Genomic DNA, 18,316 nt, shown 5'->3' with positions numbered 1-18,316 from the left:
TCTCTGATAGTGACCCTGACCTGTTTGAACAGGGCCAAGGTCAGATCAGTGATGAGGGTCACCCCCCCCCCAAGCCCAAGAGGACTTTTGGCACTGAGGTTTTTCCTTCATCATTTGCCTCTGTTCTAAAGTTCCTGAAACTACCTACTCCTGTGGCAGAGCTTCCACGTCAGGAGGAAGGAGATCTTGACTCAGAGAGTGATGAGGAGGTTATGGCTAGCTCTAGTAGTGAATTCTTATCTTGCCCTTCGCTAAGATCTCTGGCCAAGTACTGAGAGACAAATAGGATGAGCCTATTCACTCCAGGTTTCAAGTGGCTCAGGCTAAGAAGTGCTATGCATTCTCAGGTTCAGCAGACTAACTCCTACGTATTCCAGTGGTGGATGCTCCCATGGCCAATATGGCATCTGGATCAGACCATCCCTCAGAAGGGGGAGGGGACTCTTAAGGAAGCTGCAGACTACAGGAGTGACACAGCCCTATGCAGAGCCCTTGAGTTCAGTGCCCTCTCTATCTAAGCTTTAGCAGTTTCATGCCTTTTTAGCCCATACTCATTCCTTTGGCTGTGCAAGATGCAGAGAAATTATCTGATCCCGCCCCCCCTCCCAAAAATAATTTGGCCTCCTGAGGTCAGCGAAGATTATGGCTTTTATAGACGATGCTGCCTTGGTTGCTGTGCCATTTTTGGCAAAGGCTGTTGGCGCTACCATGGTTGCTAGGCGCACCCTTTGTCTGAGCAGTTGGTTGAGGGACATTTCATCCAAGGCCTTAGTGGTATCTTATCCCTTCAAGAGGCCCATACTCTTTGGTGACAAGCTAGAAGGTACTCTGATTGAGACTAAACAGAAGAAGAAGGTCCTCCTGTTCTCATATTGTAGGATCTCCAGGGGACAATCTAGACATTTGGGCTCTTCCTCCATAGCTCTAGGGCATTTAGATCTTTTATGAACCTCCAGGCCTACAGCAGATTTTCCTGGAATTGCTACAGACCTTCCTACAAGTTTCAGCCTTCATCGAGTAGTTCACATTCAGGTATTACCCAGTCCAACTCCAGACCCCCAGGGGTAAAGCCAGATGCCCCAGTTGGAGCTGACGCCTCTCCCAAGGGAATGGGAAGCTGACTGCAAGAATTCGACATTCAGTGGGTACAGTCTGTTCAGGATCAGGGGGACCTCTGGACAGTTTTTTGGGTCTTCAACTAGATTTTGCCTCACCTCCAAGAAGGTTTCTGCAGTCTCTTCTCTCTTCCAGTTAGTTTTTAAACCAGTTGCTGAAGCTCTATCAGTTCCCAATGGGGACTCTCAAATCCACTGTAGAAACCCTGAATGAGGGCATTTCTTGTCTTCAATAGACGTCACTGAGATGTATATTCACATTCTGGGTTGACCTCTACATCAGAAGCTTTTCAGATTCACAGTTTGGAACCGGCACTTCAAATTGTGAGCAATGCCGTTTTGGTCTGGCATTGGCTCCCAAGCCCTTCTCCAAATTGATTGTATCATTAGTGGCAGCTTTTTGGAGGATTGGCCTCTATCTTTTACCTGGACCACCTTTGGCTAAGCTTGCCCTCCACAGAGAAGAGAGCTGAGGATTTGGAGAGAATGGTAATTCTTCTTTGGAGACATGGGTTCATGATCAACTTCAAGAACAGCCACTTGTCACCGACACTAGTATTAACTCATTTGAGGGTGGTGATAGACACATCAGAGGGAAAATGTTTCTTTCTACGAGACCAGGCACAAGCAGTAACCACCATGGCTCAGTGAGTTCTATCTCAGCATACCTCAAGCATCATGTTCCTTTCAGGTCTCATGGGCCACATGATCTCTACTGTCCAGATGGTGCCATGTGCGAGAGCTTACTTGAGAGATCTGCAGTGCCTAATTCTTCCCTGGCAAATGTCAATATTAGTAAAGCGTCATCGGAAAATTCAGGTGTCAAACAAGTGAGATCATCCTTAATTTGGTGGACCAACTCCTCCAGCCTTTTGAAAGGAAAATCCATTCTTCCCACACCAGAGCTGGTGGTGACAATGGATTCCAGCCTTGGGGGATGGGGAGTTCACATGGAGTCAGTTCATATGCAAGGGAATTGGTACCTTTGGGATCGGTCCAAGCCAAGAAATTGGCTACAGTTGAGAACCATTTCCTTGACCCTTCATCATTTTCCCTTCAGCAATCGAATTCCCATTTGTGGGCTTCAGGACCAACAACACAACAGGGCACCAGGTCGAGAAGCCTTCAGCATGAAACTTCAAGGGTCAGAACTTCACCTACAAAGCATAAGAGCAGATTATGTTAAAGGATTGGCCAGCAGGGAAGCAGATTGGCTTTCCAGGTTGGTCTTGGAAGGGTCTCTGAAGACATCAGTCTGCAACCAGTTGGTAGGCAGATTTGGTGGGCTTGTTCTGGACCTATTTGCCTCCCAAGAGCAATACAAAGGTTCCAAGGTTCCCCCCCCCCAAGGTACCTCTGTCCACAGGCAGAAGGGATGGATTGCCTTCCACCAGTCTTGGCCAGAGGGCTTTCTCTGTGCATCCCTTTGATACCAGCTCTACCTCGATGCCTTTGCATGGTGAAGGAACTGGGTCACAAGACATTGGTGTTGCTCCCTTTTTTGGCCCAGAAAGCCATGTTTCTTGGGTCTGGTGAGTCTACTCAAAGGGGAACCTTGAATTTTCCAATTTCAGTGGTCCTCCTGCAGCAGGGGCCAATTGTTCATCAGGTCCCCAGAGTCTCCAGTTAACCACCTGGTTCTTGATCACAGATCCTGGAGCATTTGCTGCTCTCAGACAAGGTGATTCAGACGGCTCTAGATGATAGTCGTATGTCCACTAATAGAAAACCTATGATGTTTTATGGCAAGCTTCCAGTACTAGTGAGCTGATAGTTGTGTGGAGAATTTGAACCCAGCTCTGAAGGATGTACTGCTTTTCTTACAGAACAATCTGGATAGGGGCCTATGTCCCAATACTTTTAAGAGGGGATTGATGGCTCTAGACACCTCCCTACCAGAGTGTGATGGTCACCCTATCTCCTCACCTGCTGATTAAGAGATTTTTTTAAATAGGGAGCATCCCCTCTGCCATTTTCCTACAGTACACAGATTTCCAACTTGGAGGCTTAACTTGGCCCTTAAGTCCCTGACTCGAGATATGTTTGAACTGCTTCATGAGGCTCTTTGAAGGCAATGATGTTACAGACCCTTTTCCTGGTCTCAGTGACTTCAGCCCATAAGTTCTTACAAATAGGAGCCCTCTCTATCGGAAAGGTCTTGTGCATGTTCCATCGGGACATGGTGGTTTTGAGATTACATCTGACCTTTTTGACCAAGATTAACTGGCATGTTCCATAGATATGAGATCTGTCTTCCTACCTTTGTCCTAATCTGTCACACTAAAAAGAGTAGGAATGACAAACTCTCTATGTCCATAGGGCTCTTCACATCATATATATATATTTAGAGTTAATCGGTGGCATCGGTCTGACTTGCTCTTTGTGGCATTGGTCACTCCAATAATGGTAAGATGATAACCAAGACTCAGTTGAGTAGGTAGCTGAGGCAATGCATTCTGTTAACCCACCAAGCAGCCAAGATCCCTCCCCTCAAGTGTCTTTCAGCCTGATCCATTAGGAGGACAACCACTTCCACAGCCCTGGAAGCCAGTGCTTCCATGGGGGAGATATGTAGGGTGGCTAACTGGCCTTATCCTTGTACCTTCATATGCCCTTACAAGGTACTCAGGTGAACATCTTTGGGTAGAGCCCTTAGCCACCAAGTCCCACAGCAGATAGTGCAAGAGGATGAAGGGTATTGAAGCTTTTTACCCAAGCTGGGGACAGTATGCTTTGTTACATCCCCACTCATCTGGGTCTCCTTGTCCTTCCAAGGGAGAATGGCACATTGGTACTTACCATGAAGGTCCATTCTCCTTGGAAATGACAAGGAGACCTGCCCCCCCCCCAAATGAAGAATGAAACATCGAGGTGCAGAAGGACAGTGATGTCACAGAAAAAGAAGTAAGTTCCCTGACTGGGTGGTCACCCCGTTGTTAGTCTGGGTTGGATTGTGTTGCTGTGTGTTTTCTAAGTTTTTCTGTTCACATTGTGAGCCATACGACTTACGGAAGTTTACAGACTGAAGTGGAGATGGGGGAGCTCCTCCCCTTGGGAACAAAAAAGCTGGACTTCCTGCCACCAAAACTGGAGGGAAGGGAGTTCCCCACTCATCCGGGCGACCTTGTCACTTCCAAGGAGACTGGACCTTCACAGTAAGTAAAGGTAAAGGTTCCCTTGCTCGAAAGCCAGTCGAATCCGACTCTAGGGTTGCGGTGCTCATCTCCGTTTCAAAGCCGAAGAGCCAGCGCTGTCCGAAGACGTTTCTGTGGTCATGTGGCTGGCATGACTAAACACCAAGGCGCACGGAACGCTGCTACCTTCCCACTGAAGTGGTACCTATTTATCTACTTGCAATTTCTTGCTATCGAACTTCTACCCTGTTGGGAGGTTGGCAGGAGTAAGTACAGTAAGTACCAATGTGCTATTTGCTAAAAATATATAATTAGAGAAGATCTTAATGTGAACTCTAGTGACCAATGCAACAACTTCCTTAAGTGCAGGCAACCCAGATCTTGCCACCATATTCAGCCTACTTCTGTAGTCATGCCACAGGGACTTACTGGATTTGAAATTCTGAACAGATTCATTAAAAACACACATTTCAGAATAGGCATGCTAAATTGATTGCTGAAGACTTGTTATACACCTCTATGGCCTCCCATCAACCTCGTCCATTTTTATGCCTCATTGCAGATACCTGAGATTCATATACATGGACATCCATTATCAATTCAAGGCACTAAATACTCTTCAGACTGGACAGGTCTCCAAGAGTATTTTCCAAGGGCATAATTAGTCCTGATGGCTCTGTTTCACTTTAGGGGAGTACACATCCATCCCTATCTTGATCATCTACTAGTGTCAACACCATCCAAGGAACAGACATGTGGGAACATAACTTCTGTGTTGAAATGCCCAAGATAACACTAGTTCCTGATCAACATTCAGAAAAGCATTTGGAATCCATTTCAGTGCATTCTTTATCTAGGAGTAGTGATTGGTCCAACTCAGGACAGGTATAGCTCTCTGTGGAAGAGGCTCAGAAAAGTCTGTCAAGCAGGTTGTGAGATCAAAATAGACTGGTGTAAACTTCCTTGCTAAATTTGTTGCTAAATTTCCTTCCATTTATTTATATCCTGCTTTTCTTTAGAAAAGCCCAAAGAGGCTTACAGGGACAATAATATGCAAACTAGTGCACAGCAAATGGAAGAAAGTACGACTCAGGCTGGTTCTGGATTCCTTGGCTGGCTTGATTGAAGTCACAGGCTGGGACCCACAGGGCTAAGGGTCACAAGACAAGAAGTCCTTTGGCTCCTGCCCCTCTGCTAGTATTCAAGGCTTTGCCTCTGGCCATGCCCAAGCTTTATATAGTACCTGAGACGGGAAGGAGAAAAGCAAATCTCAGAAGAGATGGTGCATTGCTGGCAAAGATGCTGCTCTTCTTACTCATTTCCTCCCTTCCTGCATTGTTTCTGTACAGTGGGCAAGATTCCATGCAAGTATTCACCTACAGTTTTGCCTTTTCTTATCAGTATGATAAGAAGAAATTCAGTCTGAGGATTAACATCACGCATACACTGATGGAGCTTTAAGCACAATCCCATCAAGGGAAAACAAACATGAAATGACACAAGTCCAGATAACTATGGATAGTAGCTTGACCAGTTGGGGGGGTTCCTGTCAGGAAAACTTACTCAGGGTACCTGGGGAAGAAAAGGTGAGAAACATAGTGGGTAGACATCAGGGCAGTCAGATTAGCCATCCTTCACATTGCTACAACAGGTATACATCGTTATCAGAAAGCTACATAAACAGGGAGGGGTCTCATCACTGCACAAGGAAACAGCTATCCTGCTGGTGTTGTCCCAGAGAGCTACAATCTGTGTGCATACAACTTACCCAGGGCCCCAAGAATGCTCAGGTAGCCTGGCTGAGGCATCAATTAATTGACCCAAAGATGTGGCTCTTAAGGTAGAGGTCTTTTATTAAGTGTTGATGAGATTGGTACTCTAGGTAACCTCTTTACCTCAAATCTTAATCATCAGCTGGAGAGAGTCCAAATAGTTTGCTGCAGAACCTATCAGTCAATATTCTAGTATCCTTCCCCACCTCCACCATTCAGTGGCTACATCCTTCTCTCCCTATCGTACCCACCCTACTGGTGGCCATCTCATACCTGCTGTCACTGCCCACCACTACCTTCTCTCCTGTTTGTCCTGGTAATGGTAGCAGAAATTTATTTTTAATGTACATTATTTGTATTCCACCTTTCTTACTGAGACATCAAGGTGGATTATGCAGCACAAATAAACACAGTCAGTGCAATGAGACATCTAATAAGCAATGCTGTCAGACTGGGGTTGAAGAAAACTGAACAAAGCATGAGTATTAAATATGGCATGTTAAAGAAAAAGTAAAGAATATTAAGGAGAAATACAGTGCACTAAGAACCTTAGGCAGGTAGACAGCTGGGTGGCAAACCCGCGTACTGACCGTATGGTGACTTGCCTGCCTGGTGCGAAGGTAGCAGACATTACACGTGTTCTAGATAAGCTGGTAGGTAGTGTTGGGGAGGAGCCAGAGGTCGTGGTACATGTTGGCACCAACTATGTGGAGAAATGCAGTCGTGAGGTCCTGGAGGAAAAATTTAGGCTGCTAGGCAGGAAACTCAAGGCCAGGACCTCCAAGGTAGCCTCGGAAGTGCTACCTGTTCCACACACAGAGCCAGAGAGACAGGCACAGATCAGGTGTTTCAATGCGTGGATGAGATGATGGTGTAGGGAGGAAGGGTTCAAGTTTGTTAGGCACTGGGATGCTTTTTGGAACAAGAGGGAACTGTACAAAAGGGATGGTCTCCACTTGTCCCTAGAAGGAACCAAGCTGCTGGCGCTTAAAATCAAAAAGGTGGCAGAGCAGTTTTTAAAATGAATATTGGGGGAAAGCCGACAGGAGATGAAAAGTCTCTGGTTCGGGTTGGCTCATCTCAAAGAGATGAGGGGGTACCTGTTGCTTTTCTACAGGGAGGTGGATTGAAATTGTCCACTGAGACCATGGCTAGTGACATGGACTGCCTGACAAGGTCTCGAGATAGCAAGAGGAAGGTTGCAGGCTTAACTTGTATGGGAAATTATAGGTGTTTCTATACAAATGCTAGAAGTGTCCAAGGTAAAATCGGGGAGTTGGAGTGCTTGGTGTTGGAGGGAAAAATAGACATTGTGGGTATTTCAGAAACTTGGTGGGATGAGCAAAATCAGTGGGATACAGTGATTCCCAGTTATATATTATATCGGAAGGATAGGGGGGAAGGGTTGGAGGTTGGGTGGCTCTGTATGTCAGAGAGGGTATAAAGTCCAGAAAGATTGAGAGGCTAAGAGAATTGGATTCGCTTCTGGAAATTTTATGGGTTGAGATAGGGGGTCCAAAAGGAAACTTAACACTGGGAGTTTGTTATCGCCCACCAGATCAAAAGATAGAGGAGGATTATAAAATGTTGAATGAATTAAAGATAGCAGCTAGACAAACAAACTGTGTCGTAATAGGTGATTTAACTACCCACACATTGATTGGGTCAATATGTGTTCTAGTCGAGAAAAAGAGATCGAGTTTCTAGTCACTCTTCCATTTAAGGTTTGTAAATATTGTTGTAGAGAGAACAGGTGGCAATTTATTTGTAGTTTAAATGGAACTGCTATATAGAAAGTTTAAGAACCTAACTGTATGTAGTCATTGCTGTCTCATTCAGTGAAACAGGAAGAAGGGCACTTAATCAAACAGTTGGAGTTCATAACGCAAACAGCACTTTGTCTTATGAATTGATAGTGATGATTTCATATGTTTATTTCTCCAAATTTAAATAATCTCTCTCATAAGCAGGCAATTTGGTAGGAGCAAAATCTGGGCATATTATTAAAACTATATCTACGAATGAGAGGTTCAACTTTAATCCTGCAAATTTGGAGTCCATTGGCACCTTTAAGACCCACTGGACTCTAAATTTGTTTTCCTGCTTCAGACCAACAAGATTGACCACCTAGAACAAGTTTAATCTTGCAGTTTGTTTTGTATGCAAATGTGGTTAGACGAGCTTGTTCAAATGAACTTACAGTATTGCTTTGCTTTGAATATCAGTGGGTTAGTGAGTGTTACTATTATGAATGAGTCTAAGACCAGAAAATGAGTATGTTGCTAGTACGGAAAGAAAGAAAGGGAAGAAACTGAAAACGGCTGCTGCAGAATCCTGCAAAGACAGCTGACATACTGCATGCCTGTTTTGAACAATGTATGTGCAGAAAGCCTGGCAGCTCCTCTATAGGTGTTTCTGTTTGCAAAACATTGGTTTAATGATAAAGTTTGACACACATTATTTGTTCTTGGTTTCTTCATGGTGCTGTCAATGAACATACTTGTGAGTAGGGGTATTTTTATGTATTTAATTCCATTCATTGGTGAAGTAGTACTTTTTGAAATTACATTTTAATATCAAAATTAGGTAGTTTGTGTTTAACACGCAGACTTTCACTCTCCTTTTTAATATGTTTGGACCTTGTGTTTGATAGACTCTGATAAATCATTAACAAACAAAATGGTGTTGGGTAACTTTGACTTGTCTACATAAATTGATCTCTGAACTTTTAGAGGACTCTTATCTTAGTCTCCTGGGGGTAAATAGTGCACAATCCTTTTTTTTTTAAGAATAAAAGATAGAAAACTTTTTAAATGTGCACTGTCTCTGGATTATGGTTGTGGAGTTTTACAACCTGACACAAGTTGTATAATCCCCCCACACACCTGGTTCTTATACTACCTAGTTCTTCATCCATGCACTAAATATTATGAATACTACCATCTACCCTGTCTGCAGAAAAATAGATTTTTCTGCCTTCTTTTGCACTATTTTTTGTAGGACGCTGCAGAAAATGGTATGATTTTCAATAACTTTGTAATGTTACAAGGGACGTTTTGGGCTTCATCAGGGTGGGAAATGATGAAGTGGCACACCATGGGGAGAAGTCATTTCATCCATGCAAATGCTGTAATTATGACCTCTAATAATTCTCATAATTAGTGTAATCATTTTAATGTGTTAAACTTGGGAGGGGGGAAATTCAAAGAAGTCATTATAGTACCTGTTCCTCCTTGTGTAAGTATGAGTGCAGGCTGTACCACAGACTGTAAAGTGCTCCCCCTAGTTCTTTAGATTGTGCATAAAGGTTGTAAGAATACACAGTTGGACAGAGAGAACAGCACCAAGTGAACAGGTGCTGATTCTAACCCTTTAAATAAGTGGGTATGCCTAGTATAAAACTATGTGAATTGTCTGGATAACTTAATGAATTTGTTTCACTCACCTCTCTCTTTTCACTGATCTCACCTCCAAATCAATGTAAATAATTGACTTTTTTGAAATTTGTATTGCCTGCAAAATCAGTGTACCCAAGTGCAAAGTGATGCACATTGGGGCCAAAAATCCTAACTATAGATACACGTTGATGGGGTCTGAACTGGCGGAGACTGACCAAGAGAGAGATCTTGGAGTCGTGATAGATAACTCACTGAAAATGTTGAGACAGTGTGCAGTTGCAATGAAAAAGGCCAACACTTTACTGGGAATTATTAGGAAGGGAATTGAAAACAAATTAGCCAGTGTCATAATGTTCCCGTATAAATCAATGCTGCAACCTCATTTGGAATATTGTGTGCAATTCTGGTCACCACACCTAGGAAAGGATATTATAGCATTGGGAAAAATGCAGAAAAGGGCAACTAGAATGATAAAAGGGTTGGAACACTTTCCCTTTGAAGAAAGGTTAAAGCGCTCGGGGCGCTTTAGCTTGGAGAAACGATGACTGAGGGGTGGCATGATCAAGGTTTACAAGATTATGCATGGGATAGAGCAGGTAGAGAAAGATGTACTTTTCTCCCTTTCTCACAATACGATTGCTGAGCAGTCGAGTTTGAACAATAAAAGGAAGTACTTCTTCACCCAAAGAGGGATTAACACATGGAATTCACTGCCACAGGAGGTGGTGGCGGCTACAAGCATGGACAGCTTCAAGAGGGAATTAGATAAACATATGGAGCAGAGGTCCATCAGTGGCTATTAGCCACAAGGTATAGATAGAAACTCTCCTCTGGGGCAAGTGATGCTCTGTATTCTTGGTGCTTGGGTAGGGAGGACAACAGTGGGGAGGGCTTCTAGTGTCCTGGCCCCACTGCTGGACCTCCTGATGGCACCTGGTATTTTTGGCCACTGTGTGACACAGAGTGTTAGACTGGATGGGCCATTGGCCTGATCCAACATTGGCTTCTCTTATGTTCTTATGTAATCTTCCCCCCTCCCTCCAGAAGTGTAGCCCACAATGCCTTTTGCACTAGAGAATGTAACTCAGAGGAATTCTGAGCAAAGTAGAACCTACTTTTAAGTTAGCATGTGCATTATAGGGCTCTAACAGGTGTCAGGAAATTTTCAGATGGAAGAAGTGGTAGCTAGCATGCAAATTACTAGAGATTTTTAAAAGTCTTTGTTGGTAGGTTGGTAGTTATAAATACTCAAAGTCATCATCTAGGGATTGGAAGTAAAGTGTCATCAATATGCAGATGACATTTATTTTCATTTCTCCTGTGTTAATAGGCCTTCCTTTCTGCCAGAAATCTGAGCCACCTATAGTTGTGAACATCCTGAACAGGTTCTCTTGGAGTCCGCAATGGCTTAGACAAGGGCTAAGAAGCTGACACTTTATCCATGTGAAATGGAAGTAGTATTGGTAGGTGAGCTGTCATGGAAATCTCTCCCTTAGACCACTTCCACAGTTCGGGATGGTAGTACATCTAGCATTGTGGATGGATGCATGTAGGTTGTTACACCAGTTGTGTGTTGTCTTTAAATCTGAAAACTGTTCAGAAATAGAAAGTGTATTGGTATTGCTATTTGACTGTTAACTGAGATGAGATGTGGGGATCATATTTCCCTAATACTTAAAAGATTTTATTGGTTCTAGTTTGTTTCTGGACACAATTGAAAATGCTGGTTTTGACCTATAAAGCCAGATAAATTCATCTGGCCTCTTTGTTACCCTGTAGTTACTAGGAAATGTTTGCCCTGTTTACTTGTGCTTTTAATAACATGTAATTGACTGTTGGTGTTGGTAATGCTTCCTAACAATGTTATTTTTATGTTGTATTACTGTTTTTTATTTTATGGTTGTAATCCTACTATTATTTCTTTAATTTTAGATCAAATTAATACACCACCTTGGAAGTTAGGGTTTTTTAATGAGAAAGGCAGGGTTAAAATGTTTCAGATTATTTGAGAACTCAGCGAAGCTCAGATATTTGGAAGTGTACTGCAAGATCATATGAACACACGAAGCTGCCTTATACTGGATCAGACCCTTGGTCCATCAAAGTCAGTATTGTTTGCTCAGATGGGCAGCCGCTCTCCCAAGGTCTCAGGCAGAGGTCTTTCACATCACCTACTGCCAGATCTTTTAACTGGAGATACGAGGGATTGAACCTGGGACCTTCTGCATGCTAAGCAGATGCTCTACCACTGAGCCATAGCCCCCCCCCCAAAAAAAATCACTCATACATAGTTTCAGGATAGCACTCTTATTCCTGTGACCTGGTAGTCCTTTGGTTCAGCTAATTTCTAATAATATAATAGACTATAAGTATAGATTTCCTTTCTAAATCAATTTTTTTAAAGGTGCTTACTACAATTGAAATTTTGAAAAATAAAAAACCTGTTAAGTTTTTTGTATTAAAGAATCTGCTTTTTAATCCATCTTTATTTCTTGGCTACTTTAAAGGCTTGAGTTTGGATGTGAGTGGTTATTTGCATCCCTGATTCAAATATTCAGTCACCCAGTTGCCTTGCTCAAATATCATTTTTATCCTAGCAGCAAATGTATTTACAATATTGAAAATCCCAGATTTTCTTTAAAAACAATTTGATGGTAATGTATACATTAAGCAGTGTTTTTCAAATGCTCATTCTGAAAAGGCTAAAAGCCAGAGATTAACACAGGATGCCATCCACAGAAGCTTTATAAGTGTGTTGGTAAGCATGAAGAGGTGGTGTCATTATCCAAGCTATATATTGAAAGTGGCTGCATTGTGCAGATATAAGGCATTAATCAAGATTTCTGATGGTAAACGTTACATGTTAATGTAAAAGCTGTATATGTTCTTTTTATTGGGGTGAATGTACATCTCATTCGAAAACTGCAATCTTTTTGAAAGTAGCCTCCAATTCTCCCTCTAAGCTGTGGAGTCTTGTGAGCAAAAACTCTACTTTGTGAGCTGCCAGCATTAAAGTTGTGAGCAAGCAATTTGGCTACTGCATAAATTAGTTTGCCTTGGAGCCATCCTTCCTGAGCTAATACAAAAATGTGTGAGCCAGAGGCTAAAAAACTGTGAGCTAGCTTAGAGGGAACATGAGACTAGATACTGGATGTTGTAAGAACTCTGTTAATCAAACATGCACAATTCCTATATTTTATTCTAATGAATGTACTATAGAATGGTTTGCTGGCCATATAATACTGCCTTCGGTCATATGATTGTATTTTGGAAGTGTATAAATTACTAGAATTGTTTTTTAAGAATTAATGTGTTGGATCAAATGAAGTTCTGGCTACTTCAGCATTCTGTTGCCAGTTGTTGCTATCTATACTTCTTTGGGAAAATAAGATTATTCATATGCTAGCCATCCCTTATCTTATCTTGTTTCCAGCATTTGATTCTCAAAACTATATGGCTTCTAAACATGGAGGCCAATGGCTTGTGGCTATCCTTCATGAATATTTCTAATCCCTTTAAAACTGATCAAGTTGAAAACCATAACTTTATACTTGGATTAATAATTTTCATATGTTAAGTGACATGTCAACTTCTCATGAACTGTGCTTGTAAAATCTTTCAATATAAGCTCACATTTTATTTTTTTTCCCTTAGATATAGCTAGTACCAACAAATGCAGGTTGTTAAGAGACCCAGGCCCAGGTCCCCCCGGGTTATTGCTCCTGGTCCCCTTTGTGGAACCTCTGAACAATTTCCCAGACCTGTGTGTCCTTGAGGTTGGATGCACATAAGAAAACCAGGCCCTTTAAATATATATATATATTTAATTGTTCAGGAGTCTACCCTGCCTACCATTTTCCTTCTCCCCTTGACACAGAGAGTACTCCATCTTTCTTCGTTATACCTCTGAGGATGCCACTCACAGCTGCTAGTGAAACGTCAGGTCCTACAATGCCACGACCACGGCTGTACAGCCCGGAAAATCTACAACTAATGAATTCCGGCAGTGAAAGCCTTCGACAACATACTAGCATGGCATTAGCATGACTCTCTCTGGCCTATATCTTTATTATAGCTTTCTACCCTATGGCATCAGGTGGTCACTCTGGTCCAATCAGGGATCTTCTTCTGAGGAACTTTCCAGAGGATGTTGGCAACTGCTCCTAATTCCCACTCCCATCTGGTTACACAATTGAGTGCAGGTTCTCATGATTAACCAATTACCACATTCTTCAGTCCTGCCTGGAAAGAGATAAGGATGGTAACTACAGGGACATAAAGATCATGAACACCTGCGAGCCAGACTGGACTTCTGATATTCATGTTAACCCATAAGGGGAAATTAGGATGCTTTGCCTCACAAAATGAACAACTGTTATAACAAATACTGTATTGTGAAAGGAGAGAAAATGAATGGATAGTGTTTTGGCACTACTGTTTAAAAGCAACTGTTCTTCCACAGGTCCTAAAACATTTGCATATCTGATTCAGAACATTGCCCAGAGTACAGATTCTTTTGCCATTGCTTATAGACAGTGTGGTCAGTTTCTAACCTTGTAGTAATGAGGTTTTATTTTAAAACAGCCTCAGATCAACTCATTTGTGAGTTCTCAGTTCAGCTAGCCTAAACATTTAGTTTTGCTGTGCAAGTTCATATGTTAAATTGCAATTAGCAGTTATTGCCTCAGACAATCTTATATTTTATTTTTATTTTTTAAAATATTTATCAATTTTCCACTTAATATATCTTTTACAACTAAGCATCTATACAGTTGAGTCTAACATTTCCATATTTTGCTGATCCAGTTATACAGGCTTTCCCATCTTTCAGTGAATATATTTTCGTCTTTCCCTTGTAAAATTAAATTTAATTTGTCCATTTCTGCTATCTCCATCAATTTACACATTATTTCTTCTCTTGTGGGGAATTTGTCTTGTTTCCAGTATCTGGCCAACTGTATCCTTGCGGTTGTTAATATATAAGCTAACAAATATTTCTCCATTTGCTTAAAATCCTCCGGTAACATATTCAGTAATGCCAAGCTGACATTCATTATATCAGAAATCATTTTCTGTATCATTTTCCAATACCTTTCTGTTCTCATACACCGCCACCACATGTGATAAAGCGTCCCAACATTATTTTGTTTTACATTTCCAACATAAGTTAGATACTGTTGGGTGACATTTGGCTTTCTTGTCTGGAGACCAATACCAACGATGGTAAACTTTATATATATTTTCTTTATATATTTTCTCATATATTTCAATGTTTTCCAGGTATTTTCCCAATGCTCTATCGTATGGCCTATATCTTGCATCCAAACTATCATCGTCGTAGTGACACTTTCATCCAATAAAAATTCCTCTAGTAGGAATCTATATATTTTCTGAATCATTTTGTCGCTTGTCGACAACCGTATCTTATCTAGCTGTGTTTTAGTATCTTGAAATCCCACTACCGCGTCTTTTGCATATCTGGATTTAAGCTGCATAGTTTCCCACCATGATAATTTTATCTTATATAGCTTTGACAAAATTTCTTCTGACTTCAATGTGTTATTTTCATCTAGTAACGTTTGGTAGCTTTCTCTATCACAAGGATTTATAAGAGTGGGTTTTATATATGCTTCCAAGGGTGATACCCATTTTGGGGTTTTCGGATAGTATTTTTCTTTAATATCATTCCATATCCATAATAGGGCTCCTCTTAATATATGTTGTCTAAAATTTGAGTGTATCTTATCTTTTCCATACCATATATAGGCATGCCAGCCCATACTTAGGTCGTGCCCTTCTAGATTCAACATTCTAGTGTTATCTAGGGTTATCCATTCTCTTATCCAGCTTAAGGCTGCCGCTTGATAGTACAACCTCCAATTGGGCACTCCGAATCCTCCTCTCTCTTTTCTTTCTTGCAATATTTTCCATTTAAATCTTGCCCTTTTTGGGTGCCAAATAATTTTTTTAATCATTTTGTCCATTGCAATAAAGATTTTAGAATTTTTCAATATGGGTATAGTCTGTGCTAGAAACAGAAACTTCGGTAGTCTCATCATTTTTATAGTAGCTATTCTACCTGTTAAAGACAATTGTAAGTCTTTCCATCTTGCTAGATCTTTCTTAATCCCTTCCAACAGCTTGTGATAATTATCTTCAAGTAGTGTGCTATTTCTATTAGATATTGTTATTCCTAGGTATTTAACTTTTTTCACTATCTCCACCTTGGTTTCTTTATATATTTCATGAATTATTTTTGGTGAACATTTTTTTGTTATTTTAGGGTTTTTTAAAGTTAATTTTTAGCCCTGCCTTTTCTCCAAATTCTTTTATTGTGGTTAATAAGTCTATGCTAGATATTGTCGGATTTTCCAGTATAAATACGCGGACAATTATGAATATCATAGAGTATTATGAACAGCACCCAGGAAAACAAATGGCCTTGATGTTTATGGGCGCAGAGAAGGCCTTTGACAATCTATCTTGGGAATTCCTACTACAAAAGTTGTCGAACTGGGACTGTGGAATATCCTTTTTCACAATGATTCGAGCAATATATAATACACAGTACGCTAATGTTCTTATAAATGGGGATATGGCTCCAAAAATAGAGATACAGAAAGGAACACGTCAAGGATGTCCGCTTTCACCTTTGTTATTTATTTTCGCATTCGAAACCTTAAATAGGGAAGTAAGAGAAGATAAAAGAATACAAGGACTTAAGGTAAAGGGAGAAGAATTTAAATTGCTAGCTTTCGCAGACAATCTTATATTTTAGTATTCTTCAACAGCCACCACTGTTTCAGTTGCTGTTGGGCCAAGATTATGTAATTTTTTTAGAAGTATTGTGGTTTATCCATGTGAAAGTACCGTGTGTATAAACTCAGGCGTTTAAACATTCTGTTGACATTCTGTAGCCTCAAGACAATACTTGTAAAAAGAGCATCTAGGCAGATTTCCAATTAACTTCCTAATGCCATTTATTCAGATAAAAATTACATAAACTCAGCTAAGCTGCTTGTATCAGAGTACTTGTCCATTTTTATGTTGTTTTCTAATCAAGGAGGAAATAGAAAAACTATACTTTTACACACATAATTGTAGTAATAGTTGAGTACTTTTTTAAAAAATGCAGGTGCACTTTCTTCAGTGTGAACATCACTGAGCACACACGGTCCTGAATTTTGTATAAAAGGCACTGACTGTTAAGACTTTGAAACTTGTGAAGTGTTTGACTTACAAGAAATATGGCTATCTCAAAAACTCATTTTTTCCCATTTTTGACCATGGAGGCTCATTAGCAGACCAAAGCCCTTTGAAATCAAAAGTCAGATTTTTTAAAATGTTTGTGTTCCATACTTTGATTGTTCTGTGCTTTGTTTACTTCCTTAGTCCTGGAATGAGATCTGATGTGAGCACTTCGCCATCTACCTCCTCAACTGCTACGGGACCACCTCCCAAACTTTGCCTTGTTTGCTCAGATGAGGCTTCTGGATGTCATTATGGTGTCCTAACTTGTGGCAGCTGCAAAGTATTCTTCAAAAGAGCTGTGGAAGGTAGGACATGATCTGATTAATGTGTGTTTACTTTTGAACCCCTTCTTGGAATTAAAATGATTTCATTCTCTGCAAATTAAGTATATACACAGTAAGGATAATTCACATGTTCCTTTTAATCAAGGATTCAGACATCACTTTTAATGAATGAATATACATGTAGGGCCCCAGCTCCTGCCAACCTAGCAGTTCAAAAGCAAGACATTGCAAGTAGATAAATAGGTACCGCTTTGGTGGGAAGGTAACAGTGTTCCATGCGCCTTGGCGTCTAGTCATGCTGGCCACATGACCATGGAAATATCTTCGGACAGTGCTGGCTCTTCGGCTTGGAAACGGAGATGAGCACCACTCCCCAGAGTCGAATTTGACTAGCTTTTGAGCAAGGGAAACCTTTACCTTTACTTTTTATCATCCACCTGGGCAACTAGAATGATAAAAGGGTTGGAACACTTTCCCAATGAAGGAAGGTTAAAGCACTTGGGGCTCTTTAGCTTGGAGAAATGACAGCTGAGGGGTGACATGATCGAGGTTTATAAGATTATGCATGGGATAGAGCAGGTTGAGAAAGAACTACTTTTCTCCCTTTCTCACAATACAAGAACTCGTGGGCACTCAATGAAATTGCTGAGCGGTCAAGTTAGAACAGGTAAAAGGAAGTACTTCTTCACCCAAAGAGTGATTAACACATGGAATTCACTGCCACAGGAGGTGGTGGTGGCTACAAACTTTTATAGTAGGTTTAGATGAGATATGGATTAAAAATAACAAAAAAGTTATCGGTAAAATTTATAACTCCTTATTGGAGTATAAAATGCAAGATGAATGGGTGAAGCCAACAATGATATCTTGGGCATGTGATATAGCACGAAATATAGAATTACAAGAGTGGTTTAAAGTGTGGACGAGAAAAAGGCTTGTTGTGAAAATAAATACAACGGTCTCCAAAAAGAGGCTCTGGGCGGGTGCCCTGGCCTTGGACACTCAGTGTCAATTTGCTGTGGCGACCTCAGCAGGGTATAATGACACTGAGTCCACCATTTTCTCCAGAGGAACTGATCTCTGCTACCTAAAGAACAGGTGTAATTTTGAGTGATCTCCAGCCCTCACCTGGAGATTGGCAACGATGGTTCCCCAGAAGGGAATAGTTGGTTTGGAGGGTGGAGTCTATGGCTTTGTACCTGTCCGAGGTCCCACGCCTCCTGAAACCTCACCCTCTCCAGGCTCCATCCCTCACATCTCCAGGAATTTCCCACCTGCAGTTGGCAACCCTATCTCCTTCCCAGCCAATCATCAACCTACCTTTATTTCCCCCTCACTCTTCAGCTTTCCACCCCCACACAC

At 41.3% G+C, this 18,316-nt stretch overlaps 1 protein-coding gene and 1 non-coding gene across 2 annotated transcripts in view; one reads left to right on the top strand and one right to left on the bottom strand.

Annotated features, from left to right (window-relative positions):
- Nucleotides 1-18,316, top strand: part of NR3C1 (nuclear receptor subfamily 3 group C member 1) — a 104,480-nt gene that overhangs the window by 26,646 nt on the left and 59,518 nt on the right. Inside the window, exon 3 of the mRNA XM_015414325.1 lies at nt 16,812-16,975. Within this exon, the coding sequence (XP_015269811.1) occupies nt 16,812-16,975 (164 nt within the window). The remainder of the gene's footprint in view (nt 1-16,811; nt 16,976-18,316) is intronic.
- TRNAA-AGC lies at nt 11,611-11,682 on the bottom strand. The gene has a single exon. It is a non-coding gene; the product is annotated as a tRNA-Ala (tRNA).

Source organism: Gekko japonicus, unplaced genomic scaffold (genome assembly GCF_001447785.1).
Source record: "Gekko japonicus isolate JY-2015 unplaced genomic scaffold, Gekko_japonicus_V1.1 scaffold96, whole genome shotgun sequence".
Classification (NCBI taxonomy): Eukaryota; Metazoa; Chordata; class Lepidosauria; order Squamata; family Gekkonidae; genus Gekko; species Gekko japonicus.
Note: the sequence above shows the minus strand (reverse complement) of the source record. Positions and strands in the feature narration are given on the sequence as shown.